The sequence below is a fragment of the Conger conger genome, chromosome 12 (genome assembly GCF_963514075.1).
Source record: "Conger conger chromosome 12, fConCon1.1, whole genome shotgun sequence".
NCBI lineage: Eukaryota > Metazoa > Chordata > Actinopteri > Anguilliformes > Congridae > Conger > Conger conger.
Window position 1 is genome coordinate 10141728 of NC_083771.1, and position 27055 is coordinate 10168782.

At 48.6% G+C, this 27055-nt stretch overlaps 2 protein-coding genes across 4 annotated transcripts in view; both read left to right on the top strand.

The window, feature by feature from the left end:
- Window positions 1–4747, top strand: part of LOC133105659 (zinc finger protein 618-like) — a 38457-nt gene extending 33710 nt beyond the window's left edge. For all 3 annotated transcript variants that reach the window (XM_061215892.1, XM_061215894.1, XM_061215893.1), the window contains one exon: window positions 418–4747. In XM_061215892.1, coding sequence (XP_061071876.1) covers window positions 418–1934 — 1517 coding nt within the window. In that variant the 3' untranslated portion in view covers window positions 1935–4747. The remainder of the gene's footprint in view (window positions 1–417) is intronic.
- Window positions 4748–8111: 3364 nt separating this feature from the next.
- The window catches only part of pappaa (pregnancy-associated plasma protein A, pappalysin 1a), a 90366-nt gene continuing 71422 nt past the window's right edge, over window positions 8112–27055 (top strand). Inside the window, exons 1-5 of the mRNA XM_061263518.1 lie at window positions 8112–8487; window positions 16121–17195; window positions 23875–24020; window positions 24583–24876; window positions 26432–26624. Of these exons, the coding sequence (XP_061119502.1) occupies window positions 8112–8487; window positions 16121–17195; window positions 23875–24020; window positions 24583–24876; window positions 26432–26624 (2084 nt within the window). The remainder of the gene's footprint in view (window positions 8488–16120; window positions 17196–23874; window positions 24021–24582; window positions 24877–26431; window positions 26625–27055) is intronic.

The window sequence follows — 27055 nt, forward strand, 5'->3', positions numbered from 1 at the left end:
ACTCTGAAAAGGTGCACACCCTGCCTTCTGGTCCTGTTGGTTGGCTGAACAGCACCAGGCAAGACACAGGTCTGGTTTGTGTATAGCCTCTGAGGGAGGATGCTAGTGATGGTCTAGACCTGGGGTCGGCAACCCTGGGGCTGGAGAGCTGCAGGGTGTGTTGGTTTTTTGTTTTCTCCTTAAAATCGGCAACTGATTCAGACCCAAGAAACCAAGTGATGTGAGTTAACTGTAATCAACTCCTTTCATTGCTAAATTAAGTGCGGATTAACAACGAACGCCAGCACACCCTGAAGCTCTCTAGGACCACGGTTGCCGACCCCTGGTCTAGACCTTTAGTTCCTCTTGGGCAGAAAAACCAGCGGAAGTATGTGTCAGTTTGAAACTGTACATAAGTGACTCTCTCTCCCTCCCCAGAGAGCGGGGGCCTCCCGGAGAAGGACCGGCAGCAGCTGGCTGAGCGCTGGCTGAGGGTGATGTGCTCAGACCTGGGCTCGGCGAGCACTCTGTGCGGGGACGACTTCCTCAGGCTGGCCCAGACCCTGGTGGACACGGGGGCCCGGCACGGAGCCTACCCGCTGCAGGAGGCCCTGGGCGGGGCCCCCAGTGCCCTGGCCCTGCGCCAGCTCCCCCGCATGTACAACCAGACCAAGGTGAAGGTGACCTGCGCCCTGGGGGCCAGCTCGGCCCCGGGCATCGCCCTGGCCTGCCACGCCCACACGGCGGGCCCCCGGCCCTGCTTCGTGCTCTGGGCGCACCAGGCCGAGGGCCCCCGGCTGCGGAGGTACGTCCTGGGGGTGCGGGAGCTGGCCCCCGGGGGCGAGGACGGGGACGGCGAGCTGCAGGCCTGGGCGCAGAACGTCCTGTCGGAGTTTGTGATGCCGGAGGTGCGCGCCGCGTACGTGACCGAGCCCCGGCGGCCCTGGGGAGGCCCGTGCGGGGGCCGGGCGGGGGGCCCCAGCCTCAGCTGCACGGGATGTTCCCTGGGGGCCGTGGCCCAGGCCGTCCTGGGCAGGAAGAGCCTGCAGATGAGAGGGCTTCAGGAGGTGGCTGACCTGCTGGACTCCTGCCGACACGTCGCCGCTGTTACCGGGCTCCCCTGGGATGGGCTGGGACGGGGGGAGGACCACGCCCAGGCCCTGCCCCCAGCCCCGCCCTGCTGGGACCAGACCGCCGAGACCCTGCTGAAGGTCCACGAGCGGCTGGAGCAGCTCTGCCAGGCGTACGGCCGGAGCAAGCCCGCCGCCACCCTCCTCCAGGCCCTCAACAAGCCCCTGCTGGGCACCCTGGCCTCCCTGCTGTCGCCCCTCCGCCAGGTGGCCGCGGAGCTGGCCTCGGACTGCCGGCCCACCCTGCAGCTGGTGCTGCCCGCCTACCTGCGCCTGGAGAAGCTCTTCACGGCCAAGGCCAGCGAGCCGGGCCCAGGGGGCAAGCTCTGCCACTGCCTGCTGGAGGCTCTGAAGGAGAACCTCAAAATGGAGGACGCCCACCAGGCTGCCATGGTGCTGGACCCCCAGCTCAAGCTGCGGCCCGTCCCGGCCTACCAGCATGACGACATCATCGCCCGCGTGGTGCGGGCGGCGGCCGACATGGGCGAGGGGGCTGGGGCCGAGGGGGACGGGGAGCCGGGCCCGCCCGCGGGGAAGAGGGGCAGGCTGGGGGACGAGGAGGGCGAGGCCAAGAAGGAGGTGTTCCACTACCTGTCCGAGCCCCTGTTCCAGGCCGTGCCCAACCTGCTGCAGTACTGGCGCTCGGTGACCGAGAGGTACCCCCGCCTGGCCCGCCTGGCTCTCTGGCTGCTGGCCGTGCCCGCCGTGGGGGTGCGCGCGGACCTGGCCACCGCCTGCCAGCAGGCCGTGGCCATGAGGGGGCAGCAGAGAGTCGGCGCCGACAACATGAACAAGCTAGTCTTCCTCAAGGCCAACGCGCCCTGAACCGGAACATAGGCAGCCGCCAGATGCGCCTCGCGCTTTTACCGAGCTTAGCGCGGAGTCGCCCGCGCTGGCTGGGGAGAGACGGTTACTCACGCTACCGACGTGTCCTCATAAGGAGCGCCTTCTCCGACCACGTCGCACTTTTATTTTGTTTTCTGGGAGACTGTTCAAAGGCCACAATGGCCGATCTTTACGGGAGCCTTTTGTTAACCATGCTTCTAATGTCTGTAGAAGTTGTTATTTTTTTTGTTGGTAGAGCATGATTAGACTATTAACAGTGAAAATGGCGAAGCAGCAGAATGCCAGGACTGCACAAGCCTGGCCTTGACTCTTTATTTTTTAAATTATTTTTTATTTTCTGTTCTGTCATTTGACTGTATAATTTATGTCCAAAAAATGACTTGAAGATTGTACATGGCGTACTTTGCTCACAGTGTGACATGAAAGTTATGAATGATAGTAATATTTTTGGAGATGTTTGTGCACTCTCAAGCTGTGCTTGGCTGTAACCTGGGCACAGCAGTGATCTTGGTAATTTTCCGGATATTTCTTAAAGCCTACTCTTGGCCGCCAGTCTTGTACAAGACTTCTAATAATAGACTTGTATCTTTTTCTTCAGATTAGTTTTTATTTATTTATATTTTTTTCAAGTTTGCCTTTCTTGCTACTTGGTCTTTTTTTTTTTTTATCGGTCTTTGGTCACCGCATAATGTATTAAATATAAAGCTAGCTGTATATTACAATAACATTACTTTTTTATTTGTTTAGTGTAGAAATACACAGTAGCAACTTTTCCAAAGAAACGTGCAGGTGTGGCTAGTCTTATTTCATGCCATATGTTTAGTCTTGCACTGGATTGTGTCATAATATACCCTGTTTTTGTTATTTTCAACACTTATTTACCGTTTTATCTTCTTCCGGAGTACCAGTTGGGCAATCTACTGCCAGCTGCTGCACTGTGGAGTCCTCGATTAGCCACGCCAGTGAAACGGGTCATTCTGTAGCTGTCTCAGTTGTGTACGTTGGTCTGCTTTCAACAGCTTAAGCAACGCTCTGGGTTTTTTCTGGTGAAGTGGTGATTCAGTCTAACCGCAGTGCGCTTTGCCCTTAGTTTAGAGCAAGAGTGGGCAATTCTGGAGAACCGTGTGTGCAAGTTTTTATTTCCATTGATTACCATAGCTAAATGAGCTGATTGGCTATCTACACCGACACTCATGGAGTAGGCCACAGTAAAATGTTTCATACAGGGATAGAAGAACAGGCTGCGCCTATCAAAAAATGAAATGGCGTACATATTGGAGCTAATTGGGTTATTAATGTCAGAAGTTGGCATGACAAGCAGAAACCTCTTGGCTCTGGTTCAGAGGAATTTGCGTAAACCTGCAGACCAATTTGAGACCTGCTCAACTATTTACGAACCCCCACCCCCCCCGAAGAAAATTACACCCATTTTGTTTTTCTCTGAATTTTATAATCTTGTCTCGTTAAATATGTGCCATATTGTTCTTTTAATCGTTACATGGAAATAATACTCTATCCAAGGATGTATATCTCATTTAAACTTTGGGGGAATGAATGGAAGTGCAGAGGACGCAGGAAAGGTTGCATAGGTTTGCCCTAATGCCGAGGACAAAGCGCACTGCAGTTGATTTGAATGCAGGCAATAGCGCATTTCAGTTGGTTTGAATAGTGGGCAAAAACGCAATCATTGCGTGTGTGAATCCAAAGGAAGTGCATTCTGGGTGAAGTAGTTCAATACAGCAATCTTCCAGGCTAAATGTAGGCTCTTAACGTGCATATGATGTCATCAGTGGTGAGGGGATGTAGCCTTTCAAACTGTTTTCTTGGAGTGGTCACCAGGAATGAGAAAAGGTCACAGGATCCAACTGTCGAGTAGAGTAGGCTTTCATTTATAGATTTTGGGGACAGGACAGAACAAGTCTTGGAGCCAAATGGATATGTAGGAAGCTTTGGTTATTTCAGTGATATGCATGCAAATAATACAACACAAATCTGTGGACTACATGTGAGCTACAATCTTGACAGATATCAAAGGAGACATTTTGTAGTACGTAGTTGTAATCTGAAAGTGGCAGGGTGTAAATAATTAAATAACTGCTGTTTTTGATCCACCAGGGGGAGCAAGTGCTCCATAAATGAGCAACTAACTTCCTGTGAAGTCTGATGACGTCATACCTCTTTTTATAAACGGTCTCAGACACAGAGTTCAGTTAAATACATGGTTAATACTGTTATAGAGGAACGCCGTTTAAACCACATGAGAAATTTATTTTTATTGCAAGGCTATAAATGATGGAAATAACACATGGTTTAATGGAAGCAAATTACTATTCTTGTTTTTTCTTGGGTTCACATTTGGGGATTGGGGGTTTAAGTTTGGCGGAGTGCGACATTACTATGTACATAACAAGAATCAAGAAAATAAGAACGGTCTTGCTACATTTTTTTATTATTATATTCACTAAAGAAGTACATATTTCATTTCATTATATATGAATAAATGTTAGGTTTTTATTTTATTTTATTATTTCATGTCATATAACAGAAACCTGAATAACCACAGTGTGTATGTGTTTATGTAAAAAAAATATTTTTGTTATTACTTTACTGGACTTGGCAGTGTATGTAATTCGTCTAATCAATTAGGCCCTAATTTATAGATTTTTTTAGCCATGATATTTTTATATATTGCCGATAGCGTTGAAGGTCTCGCAGCGCTGTGACATGCTCAAAATTGTGTTAGCCACTGTAGGACGTTCTGTGCTAATAAACCTGGCTCCTATGAAACGGTTCATCTGGCTGGCCGCTGTGCTTCTTCTCGCTCTTGTAGAAAGAAGAAACCCCCTTTTTAAGTTTTGGAACACTTCTACAATTCATTAATGGATGCTTTGGGTAACTTATGTTGTGATACAATTGCTGTTTGAATGTTACGTAGTTATCGGACTTTTCAAGAAGTGGATTAAACTTTTCCATTGTGGGATTTAGGGAGAAACGGGTGTCATGCCCCGGTTGTTGTTGCTCCTTCGACACTCTTAATGTCAAAGAATTCACGAAGCGTTCTCGTTGAGAATTGTTAAGAAAACCGACTTCACGTTTACTTATTTGCTTAACAAAGTTAACCTGGCCTTTCACAGCCAGTTTGAGTTACACCGCTCGATATTTACTTTGTGTGATGCGCGTGAACATCTCAAATACGCATAAGATAAGAAATAAAAGTATAACTGTTGGAGTTATGCTTCGTATTTTTCTTCGGATAAGCACCGAGTACATATTTTACAGTACTATTTTTGCATAGTATGAGTTCATTTAATTTTACTAAGTTTTTATTTAAAGTTACTGCGTATGGCAATATGCCTTATATGCCAATATGCAGGGGGTTGTGGGATATTTCACAAGGAGGCAGAGTGGGAACAGGGAATGTGGGGCCCATCGTGGCAGTACTTTCGCCCCCAAGCCACTGAGGCGAAAACTACTTGTTTCCCAGGTTACCTACCGTCCACGTTTCACATGGTAATTCGGAGAACATTCCCACAACACTTCTCTCACAAGTCCTGAACTTGCGCTTTTCCACCCGATTAAACCCAAGCTTTTCGGTGAGAAGTCTGTTTATGCCTGCGTCGGTGTGGGAGGTGAGGCCGTCTGCACTCAGTTCATTTGAAAAGGGAAAAAAGGAATGAAACACCCAAAAGAAACAAAAATAGTAATCAAGTGCATTGGGACCCACAGACGAAAGTACGGTACATGGTGAACGGAGTGGGACTGATGCCGAGTGTCTCACTTTAAGCCGTTCACATGGTGTCCGTTTCTGGTAATGGTGACGTCGTTTATCAGAATCAGCCAGAGACGATTGCGGGGAGGCTGGAGGTTTCGACTCGCTACCGCCAGAGGGCAGTTTTTGACTGGAAAAAATACGACCTGCGGCCGTTTCAACTGACTCGAACTATCCCAGGCACTGGGGTTCATAAGGTTGCTGCTGGTATCAATATTTGGATGTGTATATAGCCTACAATGTGGAGGCTACTTGAGAAAAAAACAAAAAACATTTTCGTGGTATTAACACATCGTTCTTAAAAATGGAACATGGTTTATAGGCCAACCATTGACTAGAATCTGTACATGTGTTGGGCCAATAGGCTCACCCGGAAATTACGCGTAGTAGGCCTAATTTAGCCTACTGTAAATGTTTGTAGATTTTTAAAACTATACTTGTGTTTATGAAATGAAATTAGGCCTATAGCGATAATGTTTGTCGGAAGTTCCACGTCAAGATGTCGGTTAAAGGAACTTTACTTTAACTGGCATTCGGGTTCCATGTCGGCTAAGTGGTTCCAATGAGACCGATTAAGTGGGGCACATTAATGCATTATGCGCAGACTTCCCTCTTTATTTAACCAAGCTGAATCGAAATTGTAATAATTAATTATGTTAGTCGTATTAACGGTCTTGCTCAAAGCCGAAATGGACAGTGATATCCACGCAGTGTCACTTTAAACCGGAACCGCAACACATTTTCGGGAAGATCTGCTTTTTGGAACTGACTGTCAGTTCCCGCTCGCAGCCACAATAACCCAGGCCGGGCCGGAATTAAAAATATAATCTCCCACCATTCCTCATATAGGAGAAAAGGCCACATGTTGATACAGTAGAACACTTAACCTTAATCATCCCACGACAGTTAGCTAAATGCCCGGCGGGCTGCGTTTAGCCTCTGGGAACAGGGAAACTGAGGTGAACTTCGATGAGGATAGCCCTTCTTGCTGATGGCAAAACAAACTAGCAAAACACTGCAGTAGGCTAGACTTGTGTAGAATCTGGATTGCTTCGGAAACTGAAAAGCCAACATCTTCTACAACTGTGACTTAAAACTGCCTAAGATGCGAACGTTATGCGTTTAAAACCTACCCTTGAATAGACCTATAGAGTAGGCTACAAACCTCGACTGCTTTAAAGCGCCCGGTGCAATAAATCTTCAGGGGGGCCCGGAATTCCTAGCTAAGCCCCTGCGTCCAGCAGCCTACTTTTGACGACAGAGTGCCCTTCAAACGTCCCTTGATTGCAGGCCTACTGTACGCTGGTCCCCTGCCAACTCACCGCTGCTGAATCTCATCCAGCCGTGGACCGCCTAATACGACATCTAATTGGCCGGTGACGCCATAAAGCAGGCCGCAGAATAAACCCTACCCTCCGGGGTGTGACTGACGGTGCATCCCAGCCGGTGCTGCTCTACACTCCAACTTGTGTAAACTTGAATATTCGTGCGGCAGTTCCGCACCAAGCCACGAGAGGGCTCCCTGCGCCGTCTCCTGACCTCCGCGGAACACCGTCCCGTCTCAGAAACGCAAGAGAAATTAAATTGCCGTCAGGGGTTACCTGTGACTTCCCACTCCTGCTTAAAAAAAGCGAAACTTCAGAGAGGCTTGCTTCAGTTTAACAAAGACATGCAAAACAGCCCGCCTCCAGCACGGACGCCAGCCCCAGCTCCGAGTGCTTTCTGCTTCTGACAAATCAATGAAGATTCTCAATGCTGGTTACCCGCTCCCCATCTCTCCTGAAATACTTCTGCGCGGCTCAACTTTCAAACCTGAGAATCAACTTAAGGAAATCAATTTTGACTTTTAGAGATGTGGCGGGTCGCATTTATTTATTTTCCATTTCATTGATATTAGGCTATTTATTGTTTCTGCGAAATGGACAAGGAAACGGTCTGGAGGAAGCTGTGACAAATTGCTGTGGTGAACGGTTGAGGTTACCGCAAGTAAATCCAGAAATGATTTGGGAAAACTGATTGGAATAGCTTCTGAACAGTCTAAAAAATGATTAGTTATTAGTAATCCCTTTCGTGTAATAAGTTTCATTGAATTGGGACGTGGGACACTTGTACGAATTAAGTTACTCCTCTTCCCCCTCGATCCGTGTTTAAGTGTATTACTTCTGTTGCTCATAGAGGGGGTAAGAAAGGGGTTGTGCCTTAACATTAAAAAAAAATAACAGCTTAACCTTATTGTGTGTCTTGAATTTGTTTCTTGTAAAGCTGTTATAAATGATCCATTCGAAGACCATGGGAAGATGAAGATGTAGGGGAGAAGCTGGGAGATATGATTATGTGACTTTATTTATTGCCATTATTAGTCATTTTTCTCTTAACTTCTTTTGAAAATGAAACTTTTGACATCGCTCCCCTGGCTTGCCTTCCTTGTGGCATTCATCCTGTCCTGTGGATCAGAGTGTGGAATCGTCCGGGGTAAGGCGAGATCTAAAAGAGACTTGGTGCGCATTAGGGAAGCCAAAGGTACCTTCCCCGGGGCGTGTGCCACACGACTGCCCCGGGGAAAGCGTTCTCTCCCGGGAATGGAACGGCGGTCGCCTCGTCAGTCGCAGGCTGGCTCTTCAGGTCGACAGAAAGCAGTATATTTCACCGGCAGAGGGGACCAACTCCGACTCAAGCCAGGTGTTGAGATACCTAGAGGAAATTTTACCCTGGAAATGTGGATCAGACCAGACGGGGGTCAGCGTTCACCGGCTATAATAGCAGGTAGGCGTATTCTGGTTACTGAGAACAGCTTTGTGAGTGATTGCCCACGAATGATTTAATACCTTCAGCCGCAAATATTTAGCACCTTTCATCTTTGTTACTCTGCTGACGTAGCTATTTGTTGTTTGGAAGTTTGTGGGCTGGGCACACCTTTTAGCTTGCAACAGACCGCGTCTTGTGTTGGGAATGTTGATTCAGTAAAGAAGGGTAATTGTAAGACATTTCTCAACGCGTCTGGCTCATAATAATTGTAGTCAAAGTCTCGAAATGAGAGACTATACTCATTCATTTGGCACAAAGTAAAGTTTAGTTTAAATTTTAGTTAAATATCGAACTACTCGATTCAAGTGAAAACTACTGTCATATTTTACATTGTTAATTATATTGATGGACATGTAGCGTGTAGCCTACCGAGGATATTTCTTGGGCTATCGGGTAGTAATCTCAACCGTTAGCCAGCGCTATACGGGCTCCTGACATTCCTGCAAATCGTGCAAATTTGATATCAACTAGCACAATCAAACTGCGGAAAATAAATAGTCGATTACATTGTCTGAAGTTCTGAACAGATCCGATACCGGCTCCTCTGGGTCGAATGAGGTTACGATACAGCAGTAGCCCAGTTTTAAAGCTTTCCATACTTAGTCGTATCCAAAGCCAATGTTATGCTTCGAGATACATCCATCACCGAGTTTTGCCGCTGTCCGACCGCCCCAAATTAAAGGCAGTGTCACATTACTCTCAGACCGCTTCATAATAGTTCAAGGCATGGTGGTCCTATTCCCACTTATTCTTCAGGGGCTCCGTCAAGAGTAGTCCACAGACCAAATGTAAACTTTTGATATTCAGCAGGTTTTTATAACGGTAGACATGCGAGCTGTATGTGTTCAATGTAAGCCACGTGTGAGGAGTTATATTGGGGATGGGAGTAGCTTGCAATGCGGTTCTTTGAGCTTTTAGAAACACAGTCCATCTTTAAGGCCAGTTACGTAATTTAGCGGCAAATTGAGCTTAATAAATTAATAATTGAGGTTTTAAAACTTAGTCACAAGTTCCCCTTCCATCTTTAAAACTGCACAAAAAGAGCTCATCCGCATTTAAAGAAATAGAATGATAGAATGAATGCCTGCAATGCATGTCACTTTTAAGAGGCAGAATGACTAAACCACGTACTGTTCTAGTTCTGCAACCCAAAGATGATAATTAGACGAAAGCTGTGTTAGCAGGACCGAAGATAAGAGCAGCGGGAAGGTGACGTCACGATGATACTTCTCGTGACGCTGCGATGCTTATTTGGGAAATCCGGATTCCGGACCCTTCAATTACATGGTTAGGAGCTGTGTGGCAGTTTTGCTTGTCATTGACCCGCAAACAATTAATGAGGAGCACGTCACTGCTGGCCCTTTATAACCAGTCGTTTAGTTGCGTCCTCGTTGATCTTCTATACACTCTCTCTCTCTCTCTCTCTCTCTCTCTCTCTCTCTCTCTCTCTCTCTCTCTCTCTCTCTCTCTCTCTTACGCGCACACACGCACCCCCCCTCTCTCTCTCTCTCTCGCTCTCTCTCTGTCACACACACACATCGTGTGTATAAAATGTGGATGGAATGGAATGGAATGGAATTATTGTTGGTGCAAGACAGGGATGTTTGAGTATCTTGGAAACTGTGGATCTCCTGGGATTTTCAGGCAAACTGGTGCATAAAACAAAAAACATCCAGTGAGCAGCAGTTCATCGACACAATTATCCTCTTTTTGGCTCTATACACCACCACAATGGATTTGAAATGAAACAAAAAAGATATGCTTTAACTGAAGACTTTCAGCTTTAATTTGAGGGTATTTTCATCCAGGTTCAGGTGAAGGGTGTAGGAATTACAACTGTTTCTTTATGTGCCTCCCACTTTTTGAGGGACCAAAAGTAATGGGACAATTGGCTGCTCAGCTGTTCCATGGCCAGGTGTGTGTTATTCCCTCATTATCTCATTTACAAGGAGCAGATAAAATTTCAAGTGTGCTATTTGCATTTGGAATATGTTGCTGTCAACTCTCAATATGAGATACAAAGAGCTGTCACTATCAGTGAAGCAAGCCATCATTAGGCTGAAAAATCTAAACAAACCCATCAGAGAGATAGCAAAAACATTAGGTGTGGCCAAATCAACTGTTTGGAACATTCTTAAAAAGAAAGAATGCACCAGTGAGCTCAGCAACATCAAAAGACCCAGAAGACCACGGAAAACAACTGTGGTGGATGACAGAAGAATTATTTCCCTGGTGAAGAAAAACCCCTTCACAACAGTTGGCCAGATCAAGAACATTCTCCAGGAGGTAGGTGTATGTGTGTCAAAGTCAACAATCAAGAGAAGACTTCACCAGAGTGAATACAGAGGGTTCACCACAAGATGTAAACCATCTAAGCCTCAAAAACAGGAAGACCAGATTAGAGTTTGCCAAACAACATCTAAAAAAGCCTTTACAGTTCTGGAACAACATCCTATGGACAGATGAGACAAAGATCAAGTTGTACCAGAATGATGGGAAGAGAAGAGTATGGAGAAGGAAAGGAACTGCTCATGATCCAAAACATACCACCTCATCAGTGAAGCATGGTGGTGGTAGTGTAATGGCGTGGGCATGTATGGCTGCCAATGGAACTGGTTCCCTTGTATTTATTGATGATGTGACTGCTGAAAAAAGCAGCAGGATGAATTCTGAAGTGTTTCGGGCAATATTATCTGCTCATATTCAGCCAAATGCTTCAGAACTCATTGGACGGCACTTCACAGTGCAGATGGACAATGACCTGAAGCATACTGCGAAAGCAACCAAAGAGTTTTTTAAGGCAAAGAAGTGGAATTTTATGCAACGGCCAAGTCAATCACCTGACCTGAATCCGATTGAACATGCATTTCACTTGCTGAAGACAAAACTGAAGGGAAAATGCCCCAAGAACAAGCAGGAACTGAAGACAGTTGCAGTAGAGGCCTGGCAGAGCATCACCAGCGATGAACCCCAGCGTCTGGTGATGTCTATGCGTTCCAGACTTCAGGCTGTAATTGACTGCAAAGGATTTGCAACCAAGTATTAAAAAGTGAAAGTTTGATTTATGATTGTTAGTTTGTCGCATTACTTTTGGTCCCTTAAAAAGTGGGAGGCACATATACAAACTGTTGTAATTCCTACACTGTTCACCTGATTTGGATGTAAATGCCCTCAAATTAAAGCTGAAAGTCTGCAGTTAAAGCACATCTTGTTCGTTTCATTTCAAATCCATTGTAGTGGTGTATAGAGCCAAAAAGAGGATAATTGTGTTGATTTCCCAATATTTATGGACCTGACTGTAAGTCTAAAAATAGTATAGCCTCTATATTGCTGCTCTCTAAGTCTTCTTCAAACAGTTGATTGAGATACCTTTACCCCTGCCCTATGTTTGTGATGTCACTGAATGTTGTTTTGGGGGTTTTCTTCACAGATCCCACAGTGTTTTCTGCTGTTGTTTTCCTTGGTTGGTCTGTTCAATGTCTATTGCTCAGTACGCCAGTGGTTTCTTTCTTTCCCAGGACATTCCAAGTTGTTGTACAAGCTATCAGCAATGCTTGTGATTTCCCTTCTTGTCTTAACTTCAAAATAGCTTGTGGTCTTACCCAAGGATAAAACCAAGAGTAGATATTCAGAACAATTTATTGTTTAACCAATCTATCTAACAGGACATATCTGGGCAACAAGAAACACCTGTCAGTCACATCATACTTTTGCTCACCTAAAAATTGGGTGGTCTGACACAAAAGGTGATATGTTCTAAGTTTAACAAATCTAGATAAAAATACCTGGAAATAAAAGCTGAAATTTGGATCTGTCATCTTATGCACATCTTTTGACCTCAAACTCAATTGTCTTCAGTGTATAGCAAAAACAAAGGAATTGACCTTGCTATTCCAATACTTTTGGAGGCAACTGTATGTGCTATGATGTCATTGTGTAATGCACCATGCCATACTTTGTCACATTACCCCCTAATGCTCTTGTTATGCAAAGAAGAGAGTAAATGGCTGATCTCAGCACCTGGGAGGGACATAATATGTCCCAACAGCACAATTCAGGACCTGGAACAGCGCTTTGAAAATCAGCAGCAGAGGGATTAACACCCCCGACACATACACCCCCCCCCCCAAAAATGGTCCTGTGTATTCATAAATATAAGTATAGGAGTTCTGATTTCGGGTCAGGTTTGCCCGTCTATATCCAGACCGTGAGGAGAAATGTGAGGGTTTTGTGAAACTGTGTGATGACCCCACCCTGCTGTTGGGAGATGTCTGACCCGATCCGACCTGGCCCGGCCAATCCACAGCATCTCCTTGAGAGATCAGAGGTTTTCTATTCTTTAGTTTTCAATATTTACAGTACATGTGTGGTGTTGGTCCACTCTATTGGCTGCGTACTGGCTCTGCGGCTTTCCCCTTCCGCCGACGTTTTAGTCACTTCGCAGATGCCTTTAATCCAAAGCAATTTACGTGTCCGTGCGTGCAAATATGACGATATGCACACATCGCGGAGACGTCGTGCACAAGGTCAAAATGCGCCATCATCGGTCGACGATTAAGAGCAAACGATTAAGGTTCAGGATAAAGATAGGGAAGGGGGCAAAGGTCAGGAGCTCGTGTCGTCGTGGGCGGTTGGGGGTGACGGGTGGGGGCTGGGCGGGGGCGGGGGACCGTGCGCCCCGGTGTGGCGGCATGCGGTCCGGAGCTCAAAGCGAGGCCGGCGCAGCTGCGCCTCTCAGAAACCCACGGTAACCCCGACAGCTGCAGCACGTTAGAAAAAAAAGAGAGCCTGGTCTCTCGCGCTGCGGCCTCCCCTGCCGCATCTGGTTCTGGGGTTTGCCAGTGCCTGCATTTCTGCGCTGAGTGGAAAAAGGTCTCAAAGATGGTCCACATTAGGGGAAATCTGGAATTTGGACGTGGCCAAAACAAATGCGAAGAGGCCTGGAATTCCGAGCGCTCCGGAGCAGGAATTCCGCTGTGGGGCCTGGCACCGGCGCGGTCACCATGAGTAAATTACTGCGGGCCTCACCTCAGAGGCCAGGGTGACGGGGCTGGGGCGGCTGTTCGTTGAGACGTTTCGGCTCCTGCTCAAAGCGCCCGCAACAGCGCTCTCTCCTCAGCTTTGTGTTTTTGATGTCATGCAAGTTGTATGTGCTTTTTTTTTTTTTTTTTTTTTTTACATGTACACGCTATAAAAGTGGTTTGTGTGAACTCGAGCGCTGGTTACTGAGGACTGATGCTACAATTCTCAGTGGGGGCGGAGAGGATCTGTGTAACATTATGCAAAACTTAAACTTTTCCATTCTGCTTGGGAAGTGTTTGAGGACAAATGGATTTGCCGTCAGGTTGAATCGAGGACTCTGTTTCACTGTGACCATTGCCATTAGTTACGTGACACGCAATCCTGCCCAAACAACCTTCCCCCCCCCCCCCCCCCACCCCTCCTTCTCTAAATCTGTGTGTCCACCTTCAATCAGAATTCCGGAGTAATTTACCATGACACTTGCCGGGTTATGGAGGACTGTCCCGCATGGGGAAAGAGAGAAAGGGTCTCTCTTCCATAACAACGCTTTTAGATAACACATCTTGGCAACGACAGGCACATTTTTCTGAAAGCAAAGCACTTTTATGTTTTTTTTAGTTTTTTTTTATTTATTGCTGTTGCGCAAGCCTGACTCTGAAGCCGTGTTCAGCTGCGATGTTGACCCAGGTCTAACAGGTCGTTCCCATTGTGCACGGACTCCAGGCTGCAGGAATGTGATGGGATAGTACAGCGAGAGCCGCATTAAATCACTACTGGGCAGGTGAACTCCTCTCACACCTGTCCTGAGATCAGTCAGAGGGAGCATCAGAAAAGCCTGTCTGAGTCTGTACAAATACACACAAGCAGCGCGTGCACGCACACGCATACACACATACACACACACACACACACACATGCATACATACACACACAGCACGCGTGCACACACATGCATACATACACACACGTGCACGCACTCACACACACACATACATGCACGCACGCAGACACACGCACGCACACGTACACACACAGCACATGCGCACAGTCACACATGTACACATGTGCAGTGCACACATGCACATAACAAGCACACACATACGTGTGTGTGAATACATACAATCTGTAATTATATAATTGAACTAAAATTCAAGTTGACTTATTGTCTTTTTGCACGTACGTTTTGTTGGCTCTCTCTATGCACACACTGCTTTGTAAAGCTGGGACAAAGGCTCGGTAGGGAGAGCCTTTGTTTAGCTTAATGTGTTAAACTGCTTGAGCAGGGCACAGCTATGACAGGTGTTTACAGAACAACCTACCTGCGCGTTCTTCTGCCCCACCTTTCTCTATAACCATCCAGCAGAGAGAGGGCTAACAAAAAGCTAACTAAGAGCCCTTCTACCAGAAAGTAGAAAAACTTCATGTTTAGCGTTTGAAAACGTTTTTGTTTATTTTCAAGTCCCCATCTGCCACCTGTCTTATAGAGCTAAAGCGACAGTCTGTTACTGTCTCTGAATATTCTGCGGTTACCACTGTTATCACGCATCTGTTTACTTTTTGTAAGTTGCTCTGGATCATAGCGTCCGTTAAGTGAATGTGATGTACTGTAATGTCCGTAGCCTAGCCACACGCTGGAGAGCTCGTGGGACGGCGTTACTTTAAGTGACTCTGACAAAAGGAAAAGCTCCGAAGTCCTGCGTCTGCCAGTTGAATGATGAGCGTGTCACGGCTGCGCTCTGAGGACATTCACCGTGCAACGAATGTTTAGAAGATCGGCACGCTAGCGTCCTGGAGACGGTAGAGGGCTTGGCGGATTGGTGTGCTGTGTTTTGCGCGTGGCTTTGGATTGACACTCGCAGGCTAGCAGGGGGTCAAATTTTCGGAGGTGGAATATATTTAGGAGGCACGGAGGGGGAAGTGAGAATGTGAGAACGCACACACGCACGCACACACACACAAACACTGCTTTAGTTTCAAGTTGGTTTCTCTCTCTCCCTTCCACCCACACACACACACACACACACACTTTATTTATTTTAATTTTCAGAAATGCTTCTTTAGTAGCAAAATCAAATCAGTTTCCTCAGTCCAAGGCACACCTTTGAGCTGGAAGAGGAAATGGGGGGGTGTTCAGTGGGTAATTTAGCGGAAAGTGTCATGCCTTTCTCTCCTGGCTGCATTTAAAAATTAAGAGTTTTTCCAGAATATTCTCAAAGACGGTGAAATGACCCCCTTCTGCAGTGTATGCACATACAATGTTGCGTACTACCTGTAAATCAAGCCCTCTGTCTTCACCCTGCTGAAAATTGACCAGATGTTCATCAGCTGACCAGTCTGTTTAGTCCACTAGTCCAGCAGTTGACCACTATCTTACTCTACCAGCTTAACTAGCTTTGTCCAATCAAGCCCTCTGTCTTCGGCTAGTAGAACAATGAATCTTAGTGAATGAATCTTATTTAGTCTTATAAATGTCACTTTAATGTCTGTTGTCTTGCGTGTGATGAAGCTGAAGGACAGGTTTGTGCTTGTTGTGCTCCTGACTGGGTCCTGGTCTCTCTCTCGGGGACAGGTCTGTTCGATAAGTGCTTCTACGCCTCCAGTGACCGGGGCTGGCTGCTGGGCATCAGGGCCGCGGGCGAGCAGGGCAACCGGGACCCGCGCTTCTTCTTCTCCCTGAAGACCGACCGCGCCCACAAGGCCACCTTGGTCAGCGCTAACGCCCGCTACGTCCCGGGCCAGTGGACCCACCTGGCGGCCACCTACACGGGCCAGCAGATGAAGCTGTTCGTCAACGGCGCCCAGGTGGGGGTGAGCCGCGAGCAGTCGGGCGAGGTCTTCAGCCCCCTGACCCGGAAGTGCAAGGTGCTGATGGTGGGCGGCAACGGCCTTAGCAACAACTACCGGGGCGCGGTGGAGGGCGTGGCCCTGTGGGGGCGGGCCCGGGAGCAGCGGGAGATCGCCCCTGCCGCCCGCACCCGCCGTCGCCACGGCGACCCCGCCGGCCTGGTCGTCCTGGAGACCTTCGAGCACCCCTCCCGCAAGTGGCTGTCCATGAAGGACGGGGTGTTCCCCAAACCCGTGGCCGGCGTCCCCGGGGGGGCTCTGGACACCTCCCTGGACCCCCCCGCCTGCGGACAGACGGTCTGCGACAACGTGGAGGTGGCGGCCAGCTACAACCGCTTCTGGGAGTTCCGCAAGCCCAAGACGGTGCGCTACCGCGTGGTCAACGTCCACGAGGAGGCCCCCTCCCGCCACGGCGGCCGGCTGCCCACGGTCACCGCCAAGCAGATCGAGCTGCAGCACCGGCACCTGAACGAGGCCTTCGCCCCCTACAACATCAGCTGGGAGCTCAGCGTGCGCGACGTCTACAACTCGTCCCTGCGCCGCCGCCTCATCCTGGCCAACTGCGACGCGGGCAAGGTGGGCGACGAGGAGTGCGACCCCGAGTGCAACCACACGCTCACGGGCTTCGACGGCGGCTACTGCCGCAAGCACAAGGCCGACTGCCCCCCGGGCAGGCCGGGCGACGGGGCCTGCGACCCGCAGTGCAACTGGGACAGCCACAACTACGACGGGGGGGACTGCTGCAACCCCAACGTCACCGACGTCACGCAGACCTGCTTCAACCCCGCCTCCCCCCTCAGGTCAGACCGCCCCCCTACCTGTCTCTCGCTGCCTCAGTGCGCTTAGTGGGTGGGAGTATGCAAGTGAACAATATGTTTAGTGTGCAGTAGTATGCAAGTAAACAGTACGTTTAGTATGCAGTAGTGTGCACGTAAAGAGTACATTCAGTATGCGGGAGTATGCACGTGAACAATATGTTTAGTGTGCTGTAGTATGCAAGTAAAGAGTACGTTTAGTATGCAGTAGTGGGCGCGTAAACAGTACGTTTAGTATGCAGCAGTTCAGCCATACCTCTAAATGCTTTTCCTGCCCCTGTTATTGAGGACTTGATTTTCAATAATGGGTTGATTTTGTATTGAGCGGTTGATTGTTATTGAGAGGTTGATTTTTATTTAGTGGCTGATTTTGTATTGAGTGGTTGATTATTATTCAGGAGTACATTTTCATTCAGCGGGTTGATGACTGACATGTCTGACATTTAGCCACTCGCCCTGGTAAAACTCTTCCCCTCACACCCCTCCCCCTCCCCTACAGGTACGTTTCTGTGGAATGCAGTGATTGGTTTATGACTGCGGGTGCGGTTGTGACACGTGTCCCTCCCGGCGAGGCAGGTGTAGAGTGCATGAGGGGTGGTTCTCAAACAGAGTGAAAAACCTTCATGCAGGGTACCTCGAAGTAAAGAAGCATTTTACACTGTTACACTGCCCTGCTCTTATCAGATTTGGATTCAAATACTTTTCTATGCTTTACTGATCTTGTATGGTGTACTGGAACCTATGAAACGCTCTCAAAAAGTGCAAAACCCGCCTTCTGGTCCTCTTGGTTGGCTCAGTTGCACCAGGCAAGATCAATCGGGCACAGAAAACTACTTGGATCCTAAACAATTACATATTTGACCCAGGTGTTTGACCCAGTTCTCTCAGTGTATGTTTATTACAGTACATTAACATTGGCTCTTGCAGGTTACACACGACACAGACTGCTGTTTTCTTACACGCAGTTCACTCAGACAGCTGGGTTCATCCTGAAGCAGTTCAGCTTAAGCATCACGTGTAAGGGTGGGATATCTGTGTCCCACCTGGGCATCGAACTGGATCTCCAGGTCCACCCCCATTCCTCTTCCCTCACGTAATAATGATAACAATAACAATAGTAATGTATTTGTTAATTAATCAGATGTCAGGACCCTTCTCTGTACATGCATCACAGGGCTTAATACAAGCTTTTCATCATCTGGTGTCTTTTCCTGGCTCCTTGGCTATTTTCATCGATTCGCCAATATCGATCACTGTCAGACACAACTACACTGGGCCTGTGGAGGGCTTTGTGCCCATAACTCCGGTCTTGGAAACGAAAGACAATTTTCCTAGAAAGAAACAAATATGGACAGAGAGAGAGAGAGAGAGAGAGGGAGAGAAAGACTGAGGAGGAGGAGGAGGAGGAGGAGGAGAGAGATGGGAGAGAGGGAAGCTGAGCTTTCCAGCTGGTTGCTTATTTTCATTGGGATTGTGGAATGTCTGGAAGTGGTTGCCATGCACACTGCATCAGGAACATGACTTTACATTCCTGGCTGATTGTGGAATTCTGTGCGGACGGGGGCCATGGGGGTGATGGGGGGTGTTGGAGGGGGGGGTGAAGCAGCGGTTTAGACTCCCCCGGCCCGGGAGCCTGTTCCCACTTAGAAGGGGGAGGAGGGTCTGGCAGGCGGGGGTCCTCGGCCGGTGGGGGGTCCCAGGTGGGCCCGCGGCTTGGAGGGACCCCCCTGTGCGCTCGCCCCGCTGGGACGGCCTGCGCTGTGCGCTCCCACAGCTGACCTGAGCGCTGCTCGCGGTCTACTGTCACCTGCCATACTGTTTTTATCTCTCTGTATTCGTCTCTCTCTATTTCTGTCTGTCTCTCTGTCCATGTCCCTCTCTGTCTCCCTCTCATTCTTGCTTTCTCTCCCTTCCACTCTGTTCTCTCTCTCTTTCTCTCTTTCACTCTCTCTCACTCTCTTCTCCCTATTGCTCTCTTTTTATTTCTCTCTCTCTCTCCCCCAATCCAACAACAGGTATGCAGTGTTGCCAAAGCCTTGTAGAAAAAGAGGAAGTAGTTCCCCGCCCGTCCCGTTCTCTCTCACTGTATCTCGTGTGTTTACGCGGGCCCGGGTCTGACAGAGCATTCGTTATTTTATGGAAAGATGACAAGTCCACTGCTGGAGATCCGCCGAAAATTCCCCCGTGCCCGACTCAGCTGCCTGAGACTCCCCGAATGAAATATTGTCATTCCCGGGAAGAGAACCAAACAAGACCCCGTCCCACAACTTTCCAACACACCTGTCCGCGGTATGTCGTAATCCCGTTCTAAAGGAGTAACATGGTGGTTGAGTGTGACACTTGCCAGTTGTCTTTAGGCAACAATAAAATAAATGTGCATCAATTTTGGTATTATTCAGTCGTTTAAATGTATTTTAAAATTTATTTTTCTAAGCCTAAATCTCGCAAACTGTGGGTCAGGAGTTATAGGGCAGGGATAAGGGGAGTGGTTGTCCTCATGTGACGCACTGCGAGGAGAATATTCTCAACCGGTTGAAAATAGGACGATACATTTCAAACGCTTACTTCTCCAAAACTAAAGAAGAGACATATTTAACACTTTCATCGTCTTTCTTCAATGTCCTCTTGTGCAAATTGCATATAAAAACCTAAAAAGTATAACCAACCACCATGTTACTCCTTTAAAACATCACTCTCCTCTCCTTAGTCTAGTGAGATATATCTGACTGACAAAGCTAGTGTGAGCATCTCGAGAGTCTTCCCTCAACTGGAGGTATAAGAGTAGGTTTGTCCGAAATTGATCCCTTGACTAGCTAGTGTGCTTGTCCCTGGTCAACCAGCATGGCCAAGCTTGTCATAAAGCTGGTCTAGCTCTGTATGAGCTGGTTAACCAGCATGGCCAAGTTGGTCAAAAAGCTGGTCATCAAGCTGGTCTAGCTAGGTTTGAGCTGGTCAACCAGCGAAACCATGTTGAGCTAGGAGCTGGTCAAACAGCTACCAGCTGTTTCAAAACCAGAGCTGTTTTTTTCAGCTGGGGTGAGACTTAGCTTTTGACTATGTGAGAGAAAGTGGCTCTGCAGCGTCTTACCCAAAGTTAAATTAACCCTATACCTTTGTCTGGCGGCCATTTTAGAACTGAAATGACCCTGAGAGCCGGTGATGGGTGAGCTGGATCTTCTGGAATGTTCTGTTTTTGGTGCGACCTTTGCGTGACGTGCATGAGCCTATCGCCGCACCTGCTACAGACATGTCGGATCCACGCGTTGCTTTCCACTGAGATGAAGCGCGTTCCCGGTCTCTCCATCGCTCTCCCATGTCCCGTTTAAAAGCTGCATTTCTCAGGAGAGACGCTCGGGCTCCTGCCCCAGTCGTGGCAGCGTCTCAGACAGATTTGAGTGGGGACTTTCATACTATCACGGGTGTAAATCTGTCTCCTCGGCCTGTAAAATCAGCGACTTTAATGGCTCCTCCTGATAGGAGATTATGACAATAAACACGCCCCTGAGTGACTCCTTTTGAAGCTCTGCCAGCCTACAGGAATCCCTAATGCCCACAGTGTGGCTGCTAACCGCAGTGGCTCCAGTGGCCAGCGTACACTAATGTGAGTGTGTCACACTGTGAAAGGGCGGCCAGTGACGTTGCGGTTGAGGGGATCTGGGCTGTGGGGTGCGCAACAGTGACACCCCGCTACCAGTGACCCGGTTCTGCTCAACCCGATGTGAGTGTGCATGTAATAGACATGTTTGTGTGCTCGTGTAATAGACATGTTTGTGTGTGTGTGTAATACACATGTTTGTGTGTGTGTGTAATAGACATGTTTCCACACATGTTCGTGTGTAATAGACATGTTTGTGTGTGTGTGTGTAATAGACATGTTTCTACACATGTTCGTGTGTAATAGACATGTTTGTGTGTGTGTGTAATAGACATGTTTCTACACATGTTCGTGTGTAATAGACATGTTTGTGTGCACATGTAAGCCCACCCTTTTTTGCAGTTGAGATCTCATTTCCGTCTTTTTCTTGGTCTGGTGGTAGGGTTGTCAGAAGTCTGTCTGTTTACGGCCCTGGCCGGACAATGTAATGTCTGGTTTGAGTCACCGATGGAAGTAGTGTGTCAATGACTCCCCGGTCCGACAGAACAGCCAGATGGTCTGACGTCGGTTCAGATCAGTCCCCCCCCTGCCCCTCTGAGTGACCCCCACCCCCCGGTCCAACCTGGAGGGTGAGAGGTGTTTTCCCGAGGGGGGTGATTCCCAACCACGTGTGTGATTACGCTTCCAGCTGTGCGTGTTGTCTGGTTTTTATAAACGAGAAATCTGGCAACCCCAGCCTGTGGAGCAGTCTGACCTGAGGTTCGGATCCAGTGGCGCCGGTCCAAAGCCACGGAGCTGTTTTGGCTGCAGCTGCCTGGCTTGCTTAATCCACCTGACCCCCTCACTCTCAGATGAATAGTCCAGTTGAATATTTTCCGGAGATGTCATGAAATTCCATCCCCGGTAATCGGAAAGAGGAATGATTAAGAGCATCGGGCCGGTTGGAAAATGGCATCCTGAGGTCCAGTATTCCTGACAGGGTCTGCGATTGATAACGCTGTTTTTGCGCTTTAATAAGCTGATTTTTACAAATGTACCCTGAAAGTACAGTAATGTTTGGGAACTAATACGTAATGTTTACAAGTAAAAAAGGTACAAATAAGTCATCTATTACTGGCTCGGGGTACTATTTGAACCTTTTGAGGCACTTTTTCATAACTTTTTCTGAGAGTGAAGTTTCATGGCCCTGCTGAAAAAAACAGCTCAAGCTAGGTTTTGAAACCACTGGTTAACCAGTTCAGATCAGTTCCCAGCTCAACATGGTTTCGCTGGTTGACCAGCTCATACCCAGCTAGACCAGCTTTATGACCAGATTGGCCATGCTGGTTGACCAGTTCATACCCAGCTAGACCAGCTTTATGACCAGATTGGCCATGCTGGTTGACCAGCTCATACCCAGCTAGACCAGCTTTATGACCAGATTGGCCATGCTGGTTGACCAGCTCATACCCAGCTAGACCAGCTTTATGACCAGTTTGGCCATGCTGGTTGACCAGCTCATACCCAGCTGGACCAGCTTATGACCAGCTTGGACATGCCGGTTGACCAGCTCATACTCAGCCAGACCAGACCAGCTCAGTTTTCCAGCTGGGTGGTGCTATTACTGGGCCCATACTGTAGAAGCAGGAGAGAGGTGGTTTGGTTATTGTATGTACCTGTTTGGTAAGGATGTTGATAACTTGCACCCAGGTCACATGACTAATGTTTGCACCTTCATCACATGATGAATGTCTCCTGGTTGGTGCCAAGGCCAAGTCTTCCTGCTGATGCCATGGCCCTCATTTCTCTATCAAACAGGCCTTTCTTCTCCAAATTATGAAAGGGTTTTTCATATTTTGTTCAAAGAAATGTATATCAATTGGGTTTGATGGTATTTTTGTAGCGGGGGGTATTTCAAAAAGCAGGATTACTTAGATTGTTAGATTACAAGTTAGATTGATAGATTAACTGAGTAAAACACGGAACCCTCCCAAATCTGCGAATCTGAAGTAAAAACAGCTTTCAGGTTTTCCTCCGCACAGTTAACTTGGCAATCCTGCTTCATGAAATACCCCCCGGGTAGAAATCTTATCCGGACAAGTCGTCCATGTTTGTAGGCAGCTAACAGAGACTCTCAGTAGATTTAAATATCCTGCCTGCTTCATATTTTCACTGAATGCCTATACATTATCCAAAAAATGTCTAGTAGACATTCCTTTCCGAGATCCAATTTACCCTTCCTCCATAACGCTAAGAAAACACTGACAAGAATTCTAGAAATATGTAACTTCTGACCCACGCCAATGCTAAATAAAACAAGAGATGTAAGGCACACCCGCCACAGAGCCGCGCGTAGTGACAGATGCGTGTGCATGGCAGGCTCGGAGCGCTACGCTACGCTGCAGAGCAGAGACTTACCGCCGTCCTCGCGTGCGGGCCGGGGTGCCAAGACCGCCGGCGTCCTCTGTTATGAAGTATAAAGTGTCCTCACAAACGCGCAGGCTGGCACGAGGCGTACCGCCGTGTGGGGGGTCCACCTCGGCTAATGTAATATTTGATAATATAATATTCCCCCTGTCTCTCCCTAATATGATGTTGGCCACGTACAGTAAACATGAGGCCTAATGAAATGATGTCCTGGAGCCTGTGGGGGGGTGAGAGAGCGGGCTCTGGGGGGTGAGGGTGGGGGTGAGGGTGGGGGTGAGGGTGGGGGTGGAGGAGGGTTTAGCGGCAGCTCTGGGTGAGGGTGGCGGTGTAGGGTGAAGGTGGAAGTGAGTTAGCTGGGGCTGTGGGTGAGGGTGGAGGTGGAGGAGGATTAGCAGGGGCTCTGGGCGAGGGTGGGGGTGGAGGAGGATTAGCAGGGGTGAGGGGTGAGGGTGGGGGTGAGGGTGGAGGTGGAGGAGGATTAGCAGGGGCTCTGGGTGAGGGTGGGGGTGGAGGAGGATTAGCAGGGGCTCTGGGTGAGGGTGGGGGTGGAGGAGGATTAGCAGGGGCTCTGGGTGAGGGTGGAAGTGGAAGTGGTGGAGGGTTAGCAGGGAAAACACTGATACCTGCGCTGTAAGGGGTAAACGGGTCATTTCTCCCCCTCAGAGCGTATTTGGACGTGAAGGAGCTGAAAGACATCTTGAAGCTGGACGGCTCCACGCACCTCAACGTCTTCTTCGCCAACTCCTCTGATGAAGACCTGGCAGGGGTGGCCACCTGGCCCTGGGACAAGGAGGCCCTCACGCACTTAGGTGAAGAAATAAGACCGCCAAAAGGGAAAAGAGAAAGTTGAGAAACAGAGACGGAACAGAAATACCAGAGTGGAGCCCTGGTAGGGGGTCGAGCGCTGATTGTGGCTCAGTTGGGAAAGAGAATTATGAAAGCTTTAGTGGAGGACGTTGAGCTTATTATTGTTTTTTTCTTCAGAATGTTTTTATGTGTCTCTGTGGTTGCGATTGGTTTGGTTGGTTGTATGTGTGGGTGTGTGTGTGTGTGCGTGCATCTGTGTGTATGTGTATGCATGTTTGTGTCAGCGTATGTCCATGTGTATATGTATATCCATATGTGTGCATATGTATGTGTGTGTGTGTGCGTTTTTCTGTGTGTGTGTGTGTGTGTGTGTCTGTGTACGTACGTACGTGTGTGTCTGTCTGTGGGTGTACATGTGTTTGTTTGTGTATGTGTGTGTATGTACGTACGTGTGCGTGTGCATGTGCGTGTGTGTGTACACCCGTGTAGCTCATGTAGTTGTTGTAGGGCGTGTGTGTGTTTGTGTGTGTGCGTGTGTGTGTAACACTGTCTGTGACTTTGTAGGTGGGATTGTGCTTAACCCCTCCTTCTACGGCACGTACGGTCACACGCACACCATGATCCACGAGATGGGCCACAGCCTGGGGCTGTACCACGTGTTCCGCGGGGTGTCCGAGATCGAGTCCTGCAACGACGCCTGCCTGGAGACCGAGCCCTCCATGGAGACGGGCGACCTGTGCGCCGACACCAACCCCACGCCCAAGTACAAGCACTGCAGAGACCCCGAGCCCGGCAACGACACCTGCGGCCGCTGTGCCTTCTCACACACGCCCTACAACAACTACATGAGCTACACAGGTACACACACACACACCCTCACACACGCCCTACAACAACTACATGAGCTACACAGGTACACACACACACACTCTCACACACGCCCTACAACAACTACATGAGCTACACAGGTACACACACACACACACTCTCACACACGCCCTACAACAACTACATGAGCTACACAGGTACACACACACTCTCACACACGCCCTACAACAACTACATGAGCTACACAGGTACACACACACACACACCCTCACACACGCCCTACAACAACTACATGAGCTCCACAGGTACATACCACACACTCTCACACACGCCCTGCAACAACTACATGAGCTACACAGGTACACACACACACACCCTCACACCCGCCCTACAACAACTACATGAGCTACACAGGTACACACACACACACCCTCACACACGCCCTACAACAACTACATGAGCTACACAGGTACACACACACACACTCTCACACACGCCCTACAACAACTACATGAGCTACACAGGTACACACACACACACGCCCTACAACAACTACATGAGCTACACAGGTACACACACACACACCCTCACACACGCCCTACAACAACTACATGAGCTACACAGGTACACACACACACTCTCACACACGCCCTACAACAACTACATGAGCTACACAGGTACACACACACACACACACTCTCACACATGCCCTACAACAACTACATGAGCTACACAGGTACACACACACACACACACACACACACACACACACTCACACTCACACTCACACTCACACTCACGCGCACACACACACACTCACACTCGCACGCGCACACGCACTCGCACTCACACACACACCCTCACACACGCCCTACAACAACTACATGAGCTACACAGGTACACATACACACACGCCCTACAACAACTACATGAGCTACACAGGTACACACACACACACCCTCACACATGCCCTACAACAACTACATGAGCTACACAGGTACACACACACACTCTCACACACGCCCTACAACAACTACATGAGCTACACAGGTACACACACACACTCTCACACATGCCCTACAACAACTACATGAGCTACACAGGTACACACACACACACACACACACACACACACTCACACTCACACTCACACTCACACTCACGCGCACACACACACACTCACACTCGCACGCGCACACGCACTCGCACTCACACACACACACTCACACTCACACTCACACACACACTCACACTCACACACACACTCACACTCATACTCACACACACACACTCACACTCATCACACACACACACTCACACACACACACACACACACTCACACACACACACACACGCACACTCACACTCATCACACACACACACACACACTCATACACACACACAAACACATGTACACTCTCAGACACGTACACACACTCATATATAATGAGAATAATATGAGAATATGAGAATTCCTCTACCTTTGTCTTTGCCACTCTTTTTCTCTCTGCCTGTTTTTCCTCTCTTTCTTTGTCTCCCTCTCGCCACTCTAACCTGCATGTGCTGCTCTTCTTTCCCGGTGAAGACGACGACTGCACCGACTCCTTCACGCTCAACCAGGCGTCCAGAATGCACTGCTACCTGGACCTGATCTATCAGTCCTGGCAGCCCGACAGCAAGCCCCCACCAGTGCCTCTGGCGCCCCGTGTGGTGGAGCAGGAGAACGACGCCCTCACGCTGGAGTGGTTTCCACCAATCACGGGCCAGTTCTACGACAGGTGAAAACTAGCAGTTTTCTGGTTGGGCTGGAATCGTTTAAACACAAAATAACTCTCTGGGTTTTGTTCATTTATTGTAGGGGTGTATCTAAGTTGGTTGGGTTAGGGTTAGGATGGCTATGCTACAGGGGTGTATCTAAGTTGGTTGGGTTAGGGTTAGGATGGCTATTCTGCAGCAGCCTATCTAAGTTGGTTGGGTTAGGGTTAGGATGGCTATGCTACAGGGGTGTATCTAAGTTGGTTGGGTTAGGGTTAGGATGGCTATGCTACACGAGTGTATCTAGGTTGGTTGGGTTAGGGTTAGGATGGCTATGCTACAGGGGTGTATCTAAGTTGGTTGGGTTAGGGTTAGGGTTAGGATGGCTATGCTACACGAGTGTATCTAGGTTGGTTGGGTTAGGGTTAGGATTAGGGTTAGGGTTAGGATGGCC